General features: G+C 40.8%; 1 protein-coding gene across 1 annotated transcript in view; it reads right to left on the bottom strand.

Annotated features, from left to right (window-relative positions):
• The window catches only part of Itpr1 (inositol 1,4,5-trisphosphate receptor type 1), a 336,388-nt gene that overhangs the window by 306,538 nt on the left and 14,593 nt on the right, over positions 1-15,257 (bottom strand). The window contains exons 3-4 of the mRNA XM_087181363.1: positions 7,235-7,342; positions 2,214-2,284 (exon numbers count right to left, since the gene is read on the bottom strand). Of these exons, the coding sequence (XP_087037489.1) occupies positions 2,214-2,284; positions 7,235-7,326 (163 nt within the window). The 5' untranslated portion in view covers positions 7,327-7,342. The remainder of the gene's footprint in view (positions 1-2,213; positions 2,285-7,234; positions 7,343-15,257) is intronic.

Genomic DNA, 15,257 nt, shown 5'->3' with positions numbered 1-15,257 from the left:
TATTTTTAAATTACTGAGAAATATAATCAACAAATCAAGCCACTGTCATATGACCATCTATAGAACCAGGCCAGGCCATAGAAGGACTTTGGTTGTTGCCAAACAGCCTCTATCAGAGGCTTTTATCTCCAAGCACTCCTTTTAAATCATTCACCAGCTATATGTCCCAGCATTAGACACCTTTACCCTAGTCCCAGGAAAAAGTATTATCTCTTCCAACTTCCCCTGCTATGGCCCTACTTAGTTGAATGTTCTAACTGTGTATTCAAACAGCCACTGGCTCATTCCTGATAACAACCTGCAGGACATTACGTTAAGTGAAATAAGCCAGGTACTGAAAGACAGGCACTGCACAATCTCACTTATATAAGGAATCTTAAAGAATTGAACTAGTAGAAGCAAAGACTACAGTTCTGGTTACCAGGGGCTGGGATGGGCTGGGAGATTGAGGGGATGTGATCAAAAGCAAAATTTCATTTAGATAGGAGGAATAAACTCAATAGATCTACTTACAAACATGGTGACTAAACACAGCAACAATATAGTATATATTTTTAAATGTCTAAGAGTTTAAGTGCTCTGACCACAAAAATGAAGAAATGCATACATTCTTCCACTTGGTCCCAGATGCAAAAGTCAGGCCTCACTAGCTCTTCCCTAAGAAATGAAGTTGATAGTTTATAGTTCATACACTATTAACAGCACTTCTTAACTTTGGCTAGGTAAGAGAATCACCTGATAAGCTTTCAAAAACCCCAGTGCTCAATTAAATCAGGATCCTTTGGGGTAGAACTCAGACATCAGCATTTTTTAAAGTTCTCCAGGTGATTTCCCTGTGCAGTCAAAATTGAGAACCAAACTCCCACTCCATCCGTTCCCCAGCTAGAGGATCCCAGAAGAAGCACTTCACTCTCAGTGCATCAATCCCCTCCCCAGGTAATGATTCCCTGAGCTAATGCAAGCAACAACCTCAGCAAAGTGACTGGCAGAGTCAATCAATCATGGAGTAGAAAATTAACTCTGAGTGACTGCATTATTATGGTTGGATCAAGTCTTTCATTTCTGCTGCACTCAAAATTTTATTTTGGAAGAAGAAAAAGGCAGCAGAGGCAACAGTTACCTCAAGTTCCTATTATCCAGGGATTACCTACATCACCAAGTTTTGGGGGTTGGGGGGGGGTTGTAATAGTTTCCCTTAATCCTCAGGTGAAAACCTCTTGATAGTCTCATTCCAACTGGACGCACCTCAACACCAAACATCTTCCAAATGGCTTCTCCCCATCTGAATGTCTGCCTTCTATTTTATTCTAATTTCTTTAGCTTTCATCCAAAAAGTCAGTTTCTAAATCATTCAGCAATAAGAACTTATAACTAAAATGATATAATCTGCATGGCAAGACTAGAGCCTTTTGGGACTGAGGCCATGAGTCAAATACCTGACCCAGTGAGTTCTTAATTTTGGCTATATATTCTCAAGAAGCCTTTAAAAATGCTAATGCCCCTACCTCAACCTCTGGAGATTAATTTAATTGTTCTAGAGTGAGACCCTGAGCATCTACTCAATGTTAAATCTTCCCCAGATAATTCTAATGTATGGCTAGAACTGACAGTCATTAACTACCATGACCACCAAAAACAAAAACAAAGTGGTCATCATCTAAGATAGCAACTATATTTTAAATACCATCTGCAGTGAACTCAGTTACCTTTCAAGAAAGACATCAAAGGCAAAAGGTCTAAAAAGAAAGCCAACATTGGCAGGAAAGCTGCTCTGTCTCTTTTAACTCAAAACCAAGAGCATGATCAAGAATGCCTCATTCCACTAGGAGGATCTAAGAATATCAGTATCCCAAATGGATACTGAGATATGCTGGAACAGCAAATGTTCCTTGTAACTGGATCCATTAAACCTATTTGTCTGGAAAAACAATCTGCACAAATGAAAAGCTTTACTGAATTGGCACTTACCAACAGGCATCTGATCGACAAATTAAGGACCTAATAAAAACTATGCCAGTCTTGACACCAATACTAAATTTGTTTACATATTTTCCAGGAAGTTATAAAGCCTAGAATTGAAATCATTGTCTGAAGAAGCCACATAAATAAATTATCATTGGTTACCAAAACCAAAGCCCAAATACACACAGCAACACCTTTCATGAATTTTCAAGTGAATCAAGATGACCACTCCAGCAAGGCCACCATCTTACCTCTGAATTTCTTAGGTGGATTATTAAGGTCCCCGGCTTCTGGCTGCACAACACAACGATCATCAACCAGGCTGCAAAGAAGACACATATAAATGCTATATCAAACCAAGTCTGGAAAATAAAACCCTAAGCACTACGCAAAAATCAAATATCTCAGGGCTTTCCCCGTGTATAATTTAGACTGCTACAGTTACCTGCCAGCAAACTATTTACAACAGAGGTCTCCTATGCATGGACTTAAACATAATCCAAAAGCCCCAGGTTCCACTTCCATGATGGACCTATTGAGCTACTGTTTTCTGTAGTTCCTTTACCCTGAACCACATTGAGATTTGAGCACATTATGCACCACTGATAAAAGTCAGAAGACATAGCAAAGAGTCAATGTATTCAACTAATCACAGCTGAGGAGCCAATTGGTGCCAGGCACTGTGCCAGGTGCTGGAACATGAAGATGAGCCAGGCTTCAGCTCTTAGTGAGTTCAAGGGTACTGCTGGAGCCCTAAAATCTGGTAAGGATAATATAACCTAAGGCTTGTAAGAGAAGGAATAAAATAATACAGCCAGAAACCAAAAGTGCCTGAGATAGATCACATGAAAAGCTGCAGAGAAGTTATATTGAAATTAATGAAAGAGTAGAAATAGAGGAGAGAGGATGAAGAGCAGAGCATTTTCACATGGCAGGAACCCAGTGCAAATAGTAGAAATAGGAGAGGGCCTGGAGCTTTATAAGTAATTAGTGAAGAAAGTACAAAAACATTACAAACCAACCAGTCCCAAATTACATATTTAAAATCTTAACTGGTCCATCTAACTTGCACAATACTTTAAAAAAACCACTACAAATATAATTTTGAACAGATGATGAAACTGAGACCCAAAGAAGTAACATGACTTGTCCAAATTCTTAAAACTGGTATTGGAAGAACTGGCTCATTTTCCAAGTGGCCATGGAACTTGCTCCTAGCTAACATGTTATGGTTTGGAGTATTTCCATTAGTCTGTGCTGCCTCTTACCACAAATGCAAGGTACTATTAAAAATTCAGTCTTTACTCTTACTGCTCTTTCCTTCAAAATTCCCTTTCATCCCTATTATGGTTTATGTCTAGATAGCCCCCTAAAGCCTCAAGTGATCATAGCTTCATGAATCTGGAGGTGACTGGACTATGGGGTACTGTAGCTGACTTGCCATTAGGAGGTGGGGCCTGGTCAGAAGAGGCAAGTCACTGTGAGCATGACCCAAAAGGGTATATCTCCCTTCCCAGCTCCTCCCCTCGACTCTCTCTCTCCTTCCTGGATGCTATGAGATGGGCAGCTTCTCCTCCACTTTGCCCCTCTGCAATGCCATCTTGTTTTGGAGCCAGCTATGGACTAAAAACCTCTATAAACTATGAACCAAAGTAAACCTCTCTTCCTTTAAGTTTTGGGTGTCAGGTATCATGTCTCAGTAATGAGAAAGTGACTAAGACAATTCCCTAAAATCCTACCCCTCTTTCAAGACCCTGATTCTGAGATTCACCTTCTCCCCAAAGCCTCATGCCTCACATATAAGCTTTTCTGGTCCAGGGAATCCTTGCCTCTCCTGCTCCATCTTCTCAACCTCCCTGGCTGACTCCAAAAGTACAATGGACTACAGGTTTCATAAAGGCAGTGTGCTCCCTGCTTTGCAGCCAAGAAGATGCCTAAGACTGCAGCTAAGAATCTATTTGGTGGGTGACTCAAAATGTCCAGAGGAGCCCAAACAGCAGTTTGCCTCCTTTAGCTTCAAAACACAAGACCTCACTGTTCATCAAGGGGAGGGACAGTGTGGCCAAAAGTCTGAGACCTTTTGCAAAAATCAAGAATATAATGTATACATTCAAAGTCCCACCCCAGGCTCCTGTGAGTGTAAGTACAGTAATAGCACCAAAGCTATCAAAACACTTGAGAGGGGGGGTGTCAGAATCCCACACAGGGCAAGGTTAATCAAGTTCTCAATCAGGGAAGAAGTAGTGAGAGAAAGGGCCCCAGTTGAGTCTAGATTTTAGGTGACGCTCCCTAATAGCAGCATAATGTAACTGTGTCTTTTCATTCCTCCTGGTCTCATTTTTTTCGTCTGCAAAATGAAAGAATTGGTCTTAAGAATTCTCAAGTAGGGAGATATTCATGAGTGTTCCTGAATATACTGAGGGCCCAGTCATCCCCAGGCTTACCTAAGCCATGTTCCAGAAAAGAACCCAAGAACCTTTATTTTTAACAGATTCCAAAGGTGATTCAGAGGCACACCACTGACTAGCACACATGTCTCGCAGGCTCTTCAAGGCTCTGTTGGAGTTCTAAAGCTCAGTGAGTCAATAAAGCAATAGAGGTAACCACTTTTCATCTACAGACACCAGGTCGCATAAAGACTGGCAGTCATTCACTGAGGCCATGACTGGTGATCCGTAAACATTAAACATATTAAAAGGAAAACGTACTAAAAGGAGAGGCTGAGGCAGGAGAATCACAGGTTCAAGCCCAGCCTAGGCAACTTAGTAAGATCTTGCCTTAAAATATTAAATAAAAAAGGGGACGGGTATTTAGCTCAGTGGTTCCACTGCCTTCCTCACAAGCACAAGGTCCTGTTCAATCCCCGGTAACAAAAAAATAAAAAAATAAAATAAAATAAATAAATAAATAAATAAATAAATAAATAATGGCTAGGGATGTAGTTCAGTGAGAAGGCCCTGAAAGTTCAACCCCCAGTAACAAAAAATAAAAATAAAAGACAAAAAAGGGATCAAATTTAATTTTTCAAGTCAATTTGTGCTAGCCTCAAATATGTGCAAGTAGAAAGGGAAATATTCAGCTGAAACAAGTATTACAGCCCAAAGCTCAAAAAGCACTCCTCCTGACTTAACATGGGAGGGGAGAAATCTCCTTTTATTGGTTTATAACACTTGGGGAAAAAATATAAGGCAAAGAGTTTGGACATCATAGGAATTTTTAAAATGGATGTCCTAACTAGGAGTGGTAGCACAAATAGTCCCAGCTACTTGGATGGCTGAGAAGGGAGCACTAAAAGTTTGAGGCCAGCCTGGGCAATATAGTGAGACCCTGTTTCAAAATAAAAAGAGCTGGGGATGTAGCATAATGTGAGAGCACCCACAGGTTCAATGTCCTGTACTGTAAGAAAAAAAAGGAAGAATGGATATTCTGGAAGAAAAGGAGGAAGTAAAAGGAGCTCAGTGGGGCTCAGTATGTGACTTGCATGCAAGACACCCTGAGTGACTAGGGAAATAGGGCCCCTAAGGACAGAAGGGCACATGGTGGTGTTGAAGTTTGCCAGGGAATCCAGACAGGGCTATGGGCAGACGGGGGGGTGCGGTGTGGGGGGAGCCAGGGAAGGGAGGAACTCCCTGTGAAGGGACCTATAGCTGTGCAGACCCAAATCTCCTGAGCTATGAAAGCTTAAGCAAATTATTGCACCTCTCTCAAGAGCAGAGGTGCTGCCTCCATACCCAGTGATGACAGCAGAGCTCACCATGAAAAGGTGTTTAAGGATTTAGAGTATGCCATAGGCACAGGACTTAGTACAATGCCTGACACACAGTGAACACCTATGGGGCTCATATAGTGCTTACCGCTTCTGTATATTACTGTAGTCACTGCTGAAAAATAAGAGGAGGGTAAAAAGCTCAACCATAGAGGACAGAAAAAGAAAAGAGTCAGACAAGAGGGAAAAAGGGGCACAGAGGCATAAGTAGCAGGAAGCCTGTTTGCTAAAAGCTATAGAAGGTAAACTGATGGTGAGTCTACAATGTAGAGAGATCACATCTAGAAATCATCACTGGATTTGTTGATCAGGTAATTACAAATGACTTATTTTTATTCGACGATGTTCTAAAACAAAATTTTCATAGTGTGAGTGGATGTCTGAGATAAAATTTTGAATCGGAAATAATTTCTTCCTTAAGGGTGGAGTAACCTGAGTGAGAGTCTGGGAATACTCACTCTGCACAAATACCAGAAAACAAACAAGTTCAATAATAGTTATAATTAACATGGAGATTCTGGTTGCTTTGAGAATAAGATTTTTGGAGAATCTGTCGGCCTGCCTCCCTGGCCATTTATCTGAAACCAGCTCTTGACAAATTCAACAATGCCACCGAAGGCCTAACTACCCTGTCCTACCAAAGACAATATAGACCATTCCTGACTATTCTGGAGTCTACTATCTTGATTCTCCATTCTGCTGTTCTGCCTTTCACTTCTCATTTCCTCTCCTAGACAACAGAAGTAGGAGGAAAAGGGAGAAGATAACCAAAGGAATACATAATATATTCATATCCTAAAAGATAAATAAAGATCGAAGAAAGTACAAATGAACAAAATTCTGATTTACAGAACATTGTACAATTTGTAACTTTTGGCAACTGCATTTGGCAATTTAAAGTAGAAAAGGTTCTGCTTCAGAGAAAAGACATAAGCATCCAAGAACTTACAATCTTTGCTTATCTTACACTTAAGGCACTATTTGAAAAGAAGAGCTTTACAAGACTAAGGAACACTTCTTTGGGACTTTAAACATTAATCCTTAAACTTTAGTCTATATACTCAGCACTTTTTCCCTTTCACAGGAAGAGTGAATAATAATAAATTTTGAATTAATAGAGTCCTAACTAATGACATCTTGTTCTCTCAAAGCTGACAAAAGGAAATGCTTTTGTATAAGTGGTTAAACTTAGCTAACATGGGGTTTGGTATTTGTGATCTTGACTGTCTTGAAAAAGCTGAGTAAAATGGTAACCTTTTCATCTTAGAAAAATCAGGGTTTTACTAGTGCATATTAATTAAGCAGAATAATGGGTTTCATTGTTACATTTTCATACATGCATATAACAGTTTGATCATACCCTTTTCCTCTATTTCCCTCCCTTACCTTCCTCTATCTACTCCCCATCCCCTTCCTTTTCTCTAATAGTCTAAAAATCATAGTTTTTAAGCAGATGTTATGATGTCTTAAACACATCCTGCTGCAAGAGAAATCGCATGTTCTTACCCCAAGGTGCTGATAAATCCATTTGTCGATCCCTCCGCGTACAGAGAACAAATGTCTCCAATATGTAGGAAACTAGACATTTTATCAGACATGTCTTTCTCGAAAATCCTAGACAAAGTAAAATGTGCAAAACTGTTAGAAGAAAAAGAAATGCTTGAACAGGGGGAAAAAAGTCACCAAGAGTCAGCTTAGCTGTTTTCTAAAGTGCCTTACTTAAAAGTCAAATTTAAACAGAAGTGTGACAGGCAGGCAATTCCATGAGCCAAGTAAGCATATATACAACAACATTTTCCCATATATTATTTCATTTCAGCATATTCCATCCACAGTAGCATTTGTCTCTAACAAAACCACGCCTGAATCAGACTCTGCAAGTTGAGGACCCTCAATAATAAACAGAGAATATAAAGACTGCAGGGAACTCAGCCAAGAACTTTGCAGTGATTAAGGAGTTGGAAACTCTGACTTAGGAAACATTAACATGTTCAATTCGCCTCAGGGAATGTTAAATCAGAAGGAAACACCTGGTATAAAGTTTGAGTCTGGCAAGGCCATCCAACAGAGGCCAAGGTACCAAAGCAACAAAATGACATTAATAAAAGGAAACCTGGTAACAACCAGAAAGCCCTAGTGGTCTTTAAAAGTCAACAATTGTACACAATTCACCAAATGCTACTGAAATGTATTTTCTTCTCCTTCATCAAGAAAAACTTCCAGAGAGAGAAATCCATGGATAGCACCTGGCTCAAACCCTTCAGTACTTCGGTAAGAATAATAAGGCTCCCTGACCAGAATACTCAGTGAATCAGAGGCAGTCCCAGAAAACACTTCTAAGTTCCAGGAAATCTCTACACAGCCCACAAATCATTAAACACACACACACAAATATCAACAAAAATACTGAAGTGATTCATAAAAACAGCTTTCATCGGGGGCCATAAATATTGAGGAGTGGGAGCCAATTGTAAAAAGCTAAACTGACATTTAAAAAAACAAACTCAGTTATGTGGGAAGACTGAGTGCTAGTGTGGACTACAGCTAATTCTCCAATGTGTCCTCAGCCAACTGGTGCATAGATGCAGAGGTCTCCTCCCCCAAACCTAGACTTCCTTAAACCTTTTCCCATCTGGTTTTTTTTTTTTCTCCTTTTTTTTTTTCCCATCTGTTTATTCAGGATCCCCTCTGAGAAATCATCCTCCCCCCCCAAAAAAAAACAAGGCTTGTAATGATATGAAAAAATATTCTCTCTCCATCAGCTGCTTTTTGGGTGCCAAATTTTCATTTGGAAGAATTAGGCAGCAATGATCAGCAGAAAACTTCAGGGAGCATCCTTCTGCCTTAGCAGAAATTCTAGTTGCCAAAAGCAAACCACTAACGTTTAGTTCCCTACTCATAAGATGCTACAGGGAAAAACTAATTTTTCTCCCCAAACAACCCAGATACTGCTAGAGAGATAAAGAGCATTTCATTGAACACAAACTTATTTATAGAGGGAGGCAGCAACTGAGAATACAGAATAAACTGTCAAACAAGAGTCATCATCTCTAAACCTGGAGGAAAGACACACAAAGAGCATGCAAAAGGACAACAATCTGTTAAGTACTGCTCTCTGGAATTATGTCAATCACTGGGTCATTTCTTCCTAGCTAGATGTTATACCTAAAGGCAAGCCAAAATATTTTAACTCCACAAAGGTGGCACCAATGGAAAACACCAAAGGCATTAACATTTCCTTCATGAGCTTATATTCAAAAGCTTTATCATAAGGGGCCAGAAAGTGCACTTCTGGAATTTGGGGGGGGGGGGGAGTGGTGGTAGTGGTGCTTGGGATCAAACCCAGAGCCAGCACATGCTTAGCAAGTACTCTATATCACTGAGCTATGTCTTCAGTCCAATAGTGATATAAATTTAAATGATAAAAAGCAGACCATTGAATGCACAAAATGATTTTTTTCCTAGTGCTGAAGACTGAACCCATGACTTTGCACATGCAACAATAGTACTCTGTCACTGAGCTACATTCTCAGCCCCTGAACCAATTAGTGGAAAACAATGTATTTGAAGTTTGAGTCAGACCAAATTTGTATGTGCACACACTAGCCTCCCCAGAAGAACAACAGGAAATGGCCAAATGTAACAGCACAGGTATGTGCTGGGACAAGAGGAATAGCCTCTCATCCAATAACTAACATGCTCCTTCTAGGCTTGCCCTTTGAATGGGCATTAGTCCTCAGTAGACACCAGGCCAGCACAGAGAAATATGATTGCTGTCTTCTGAACGTTCATTATCACCAGAGTATCTTGCTGAAAGGTTCCAGTCCCTCAATGCAAAGAAGCACAAACAACTTTGTATTGTAGAATGGCAAAGCATCATGTAACAATGTTGCCCACAGCTATTTCCAACAGGACACTGCATTTCTACAGCAAGACTCTGTGTAACTTTCGTTTTTTATTATATTGGCTAACATCTGTCAAGCACTATCATGTCCACCATTGTGCTAAGGGCTTTATAAGCATTCTCTTACTGAAAATTTATGACTACACCACTAGAAAGGCACTACCATTATTTCCATTTTATTGTTGGGAAACTAAGGCTCAGAGAGGTCAAGATGTCCAAGTCATAGATAATTAGCAAACAGCAGGGCCAAGGTTACAACCAAGGTCAAGTTAACTCTTCATTTAACAATAACTCCTGGAACACAGGCTTAAATGTTAATAGTTCTTATTCTTGGGTGATGAGACTATTATAGAGAACTGCTTTATTTTACCTACAATTCTGCTTCCTAATTTTCTTCTGTGGTATTTCCTAATTTTTCTATCTTAGCCATGTAAAACTTTCATAAGTGAGAAAAAAATATTAAGCATCTTCTTTCTCACCAATGTACTTATTAAGTAGACATCACAACTGAACAAGTAACCTTTAGCCACATTTTACATTTCCTCCTGAAAAATCAGACCAATACATTCACCATAGTTCATGATCCTTCAACCAGGCAATCTGCCAGGGGTCCCAATTAAAAAACAACCAAAAAGAGTAGGAGGACAGATTCTTCCCCAGGGGGATTGGGCAATGATTTCTCTCACAAAGAACCAAGGAGAAGAAACCTCTTCTGGAAACGTCTGAAGGTCTTCCCTGCCTACTTTAATGGAGCAGAGTAAGAGGAGGTGGAGGAGGGGCTGAGACCCCTGGTATAATTATCAACGATGTCCTGGTAGAAAAACAAAGGCCAGGAAAGCCACAAGAATAGACTTCAGGGGCTGGAGGGGAGGAGGTCCCCACAGAGTGATGGGTCTGGGAATAATCTTCAGGAAGACTTCCTGTTGTTCAGAAGCAGGGTGGGACAGCAGCTCTTTATCTGATCTTGGACCATTTGTGCCTGCAAGCTTCTAGCAGCTGCCTCAGAGCTCCCGTGTCACTCACACAAGGGCAGGGGACCACCTATGAGAAAAATAGACCCTGTACCAACCTCCCACGGAGTCTTGCCAACCTGAGACTTCCAACACTACAGGGACACCCAGGGCGCCTTTCTGGTAACAGTCTGTGTCTGACATACAGGAGAACAAGCTTAGTGGTTTAGCCTCAGATTGGTTCTCTGAACATGAGCGATTACTATTAGCCCACTGCTGCTTTTAAATCCACATAAACCTCTATTTCTTATATGTGTGATGGGGATAATACTTCAAGGGTGTGTTGTAAGAAAGAAATGAGATAGAGTTTGAAAAATTCCTGGTACAGTGGCTAGCACAATGCCCAATGCTATTTTTATTATTCTTCCTTAAGAGATAAAGTGAAATTCTGGAAGATCCCAAGGTTTAAAACTGTAAACTCCTAACAGCAAGGTGATGCCCTGTATAAGTCAGCTGGGTATTGTCATAAATAATCTCCTGTACAACCTGTGGTGATATATTTTACGTTAGGAAAGATAATTATCCTCCATAATTCCCTGCTGGGAAAAATGCTGAACAATACAGAATTATACCCAACTCTCACCACGGAGCATGCTGGCCTTTCAAAACACACAGAATCACAGAATGAACACTGGAAGGAACCCTATAAAGCATGTAATGTCTTCTCTTCCCCCAATAACAGAATCCCTACAGAAGATCTCTGAATGGTCTCATCTTGTGCTAAAACCTTGGCAGAGGAGCCGCTTACATGTTCAAACAGCCTTGCTAGAAAAACTACTCCTTCCCTTCTCCTACAAAAGGACAGCCCAGAACTTTTGCTACTCTTCTGTTCCTTGATGCCTCAAAGGCCTCAAATCCATGAAAGCCTCCCAGATATTCTCCCAATGCCTTTGCTCTTTTTCTTAAGGTCCATTATTCTGCCCCCATTCCTGACACAGCATGGCCTCAAGGGTGCCCCTCACCTCCTGGTAAGCAGAAGCATCAAACCCCAGCTCTGCCACTTACTCACTGCAGCACATCAGGTAAGTTCCAGAACTTCCCTAAGCCGCGCTTTCCCTGCCTGTACCTTGGGGACAATAAGGGCACTCACACCAGCAGGTCATCATGAGGTTCGGCACACGATTTTCATCAAGCACTCAGCAAACCACTTTGCGTGAAGTCGGGCCTCCATTTATGAAAGCTATTACTATCAGATGGCAGCTTCTACCACCACTTTGATGACAGCAGCACCAGTGAAAACACGATTCTTTCAGAGTGGCTTGACCAGGGCAGGAAAGGTAGACAGCTGTCCTTGGAAGGTGTTCCTTCAGCTAAAGGCTGCAACAGCTTTGTGGAGCCTCACACCACCTTTGCTCTCCACTGAAATTTCTCCTGAGTAATATGTAAAGAAAAGAGACACTTGATTCTATTCCTACATAAGGACCAAATGAGAAGCCAGGGGTGGTGGCCTTCACCATCTGTGCTACTCTCTGCCTTCACTACTCCTTCCTTGGGTCTTCTCAGGTACTCTGCTGGCTCCAGCTACCTCCATATGAAGAGGATTCCCAAATCTGTACCTCACAGCCAACAGCTGCTAGGGTTCTGTTCCTTGCTGCCCACAGATCTCAATGTGCCAAAAATAATTAATCTGCCTTCCCAACCTGCTCCTCTTCTGTACACACTTCTCATCACTACCACCAAAGCCTAGTGACACTTCCTGGCTCCCTTCCTGGCTCCCTTCTCTTCTTGTCTCAGCCACAGGATTTTGTCCATGTATTTTTCTCAAGCCTAGGATACTCTCATCTCTTTCTCATCCTTTTCTGTAATGAAACCCAACTCTCCTTCCAATCTCAATGCAATTACCATCTGCACCAGGAAATCTTACCCACTCTCTCCAGCTCTCTGCCCCATGGATCTCTTTTTTCCAACCTTTACCTCAGTTAAAGTTCACACTTGCATGATTCCTAGCTGATACCCTCACAGGCCACATTCACAGGACACCCTCATAGGATTCTAGAGATCTATTTTGAGATGTTTTATACACAGAGATATGTTTCCAACACCAATGCTCAGTAAAAACTTGTCAAAAGAATAAAGAAGTTGAATTGAACATTAAATATCACAGCTTTTAAGCTTTTATTAATCCTACTTCACCTCCACCCAAGTCTACCAGTATCATTTAATTGAACTCTACAAAGCCTTAATACTCATTTATCTGATGCCATCTTAATCTATTCTGCACACAAAAGCCAGAATGATCTTTTACAAACATTAGACCATGTCATCCCCTTCCTTAAAATGTTTCAAAACCTCTTAGACTCTTCATGATCTTGCCCTACCTGCCTCCCTCTGTACCTCTCCATTCTCTTCCTCCCACCCACCTATACTCTGGACACATAAACATCTTCCCAGCCCCCAAGCATGTATGCCTCTATGCCCCGAGCCTTTGTACATGCTGTGCCTGCTATGTAAGACATTCTGCTCCCTCTGCATCACACCACTTGTAGCTAACTCCCACATACCTTTCCAGCCCCCAACTGATGTAGAAAGCCCACTCTGATGTCCCCACTGCACTTCTCTATTTGGCACCTTAGTCAGCTTATCTGAGCTCACCACCTCTGTCCTAGCCTTGCTTATCCACTTTTTGCTTATTCATTTGTCTTCACCAACTAACAAACCCATGAGGGCAACGACCACTGTCACTCTCTTGTCTTCTTCCCTACCAGAGTGTCCCAGAATCTGATAAAGTGCCTGGGACACAGCAAGCAGTCAAATCTGGGTTCAATCTAATTGTACTGTCATCCTTTCTGTTGCCTAAATAAGTTGACACTGTTTTTAGGTGACTGTTTTCTAAAATGAATTAAAATAAACCTTATACTACTAATCAAGGATAAAGAATATAGACCTCTGGGCCCTTTTCAGCATATTGTGGACCCTTGACTTACAAACTCTATGAGTTCCCGAGGGTTGGTTATAACCAAGTTGGTTGTCATTACTGCTGAATCTGGATGTTTACCAAGGTACAGGCTATAGATACCAAGAGGCAGATGAATCTTCCATTAACCTAATTAACCAAAGTTGTTTGTGTCAGGCCGGTCCTACTTGAAGGTTCACTGTATTTCTATGAGAAAAATAGGATCAAGAAATAAAGTCTGTAAACTTTATCCCTGCAAAGCTACTCTTTCATCCCCACTCACCATCTTCTTTCTCTCCACCTGTCCAAACTGGCTTAAGAAGGCTAAAAAGAGTGGACACTTGGAAAAGCAAACTCAGAAGGCCTCAGTGCGACTTCCAGCTTCATCAGTTACCAGCTGGATGTCCTTAAGCAGCATACACAGCTTCTCTGAACCTCCCTTACAAGTAAGAAGACAGACCTTCATATCTTTCAGGGTTAAGAATAAACTAACCTACATAAGATACTCAACACAGTACCTTTCCTTTACTAAGTGCTCATTTTTATATTTTTGAATAAGACTGAAATGAAAGCATTTACTTTTGTTCCCTCAAAGTTTTTATTCACCTCTCCCTTTATCCTGTGATTCTTCTGCTTGAAATACATTTCTTATATGGTCAACATTGCCAGGAATATACGTGAAGAAATGGGCTCCAGAAATATTTAAATCCTCTGGGAGCTCATGAGGCAACCAATTCTGCGACAGCACATACCAAGTACAGCTGCTTTTCAGGGCCCAAATTCACAGTACCCAAGAGGGCTGAGCCAAAACTCAACCCCTTTTTCTTCCAACATCAAACCAGGTCCCCTGTTGGGAGTGAGGATACTGAAAACCTCTTCAAAGGGATGATAATTCAATTATTTAGAACCTCTCCTGCTTTAGTGTTAAAACAGGCCAAAAGCACAGGCTCACAGAAAAAGAAATGTGTTCATTTAATTTTAAACAGTTCAAGATAGCTTTTGGATTATGTTCCTAAAAGTGTTGACAATGGCAGAAAACTTACTATAATTTTTCCTATCTATTATTGCACCTTAAATACACTTAAACAATTTCATTAGGTTCATTTTCCTTAAAAAAAAAAAAAATCACATAACTTTTGCCTATACACAATTCAGAATTTAAAAGTTAGGAACTCCTAAAGCACAGGCTAAATTGCAACATTTTCATTAACTAAGAAGTTACTTAAGGTATCACAGGGTCACTTGATCCTCAAGGGTGGACAGAGGGAAAGAAATCAGAAGGTGACTTTTACACCAGTTAAAGGACCTCAAAACCACAAACTGTAGATTTTTTACCAAGAACAGCAAGGATCCTTTGTTTAAATGAGGACCACTGGCCACTGAGGCTGAACAGTCTTTAAGTAAGGAGGTTTGGAAGAGTCTCATGACAGCTTGACCATGCACTGCCAAGCATAGAAGTCAGGCCCCAGAGCATTAGGGGTACACTCCAGGACATCATTCACTTCCTAACAACAAAGCTGATCGAGACTACTCTACCATCCATTACCTCCACAGTTAAAATCTTATATATATATATATATATATATATCACCAAGACATGCACAAAATACTCCCCAGAGGCCTGAACTGTAAGTATTCTTAAAGAGTTAAGCTAGAAAGAATGGAATGGAGTATGTCTTCTATTACTAACAGCTTCCACCTTGATTCCTATAGCACCACTTG

Source organism: Heterocephalus glaber, unplaced genomic scaffold, assembly GCF_053883595.1.
Source record: "Heterocephalus glaber isolate CG9 unplaced genomic scaffold, H.glaber_assembly_v1.0 deba00001472, whole genome shotgun sequence".
Lineage (NCBI taxonomy): Eukaryota > Metazoa > Chordata > Mammalia > Rodentia > Bathyergidae > Heterocephalus > Heterocephalus glaber.
Note: the sequence above shows the minus strand (reverse complement) of the source record. Positions and strands in the feature narration are given on the sequence as shown.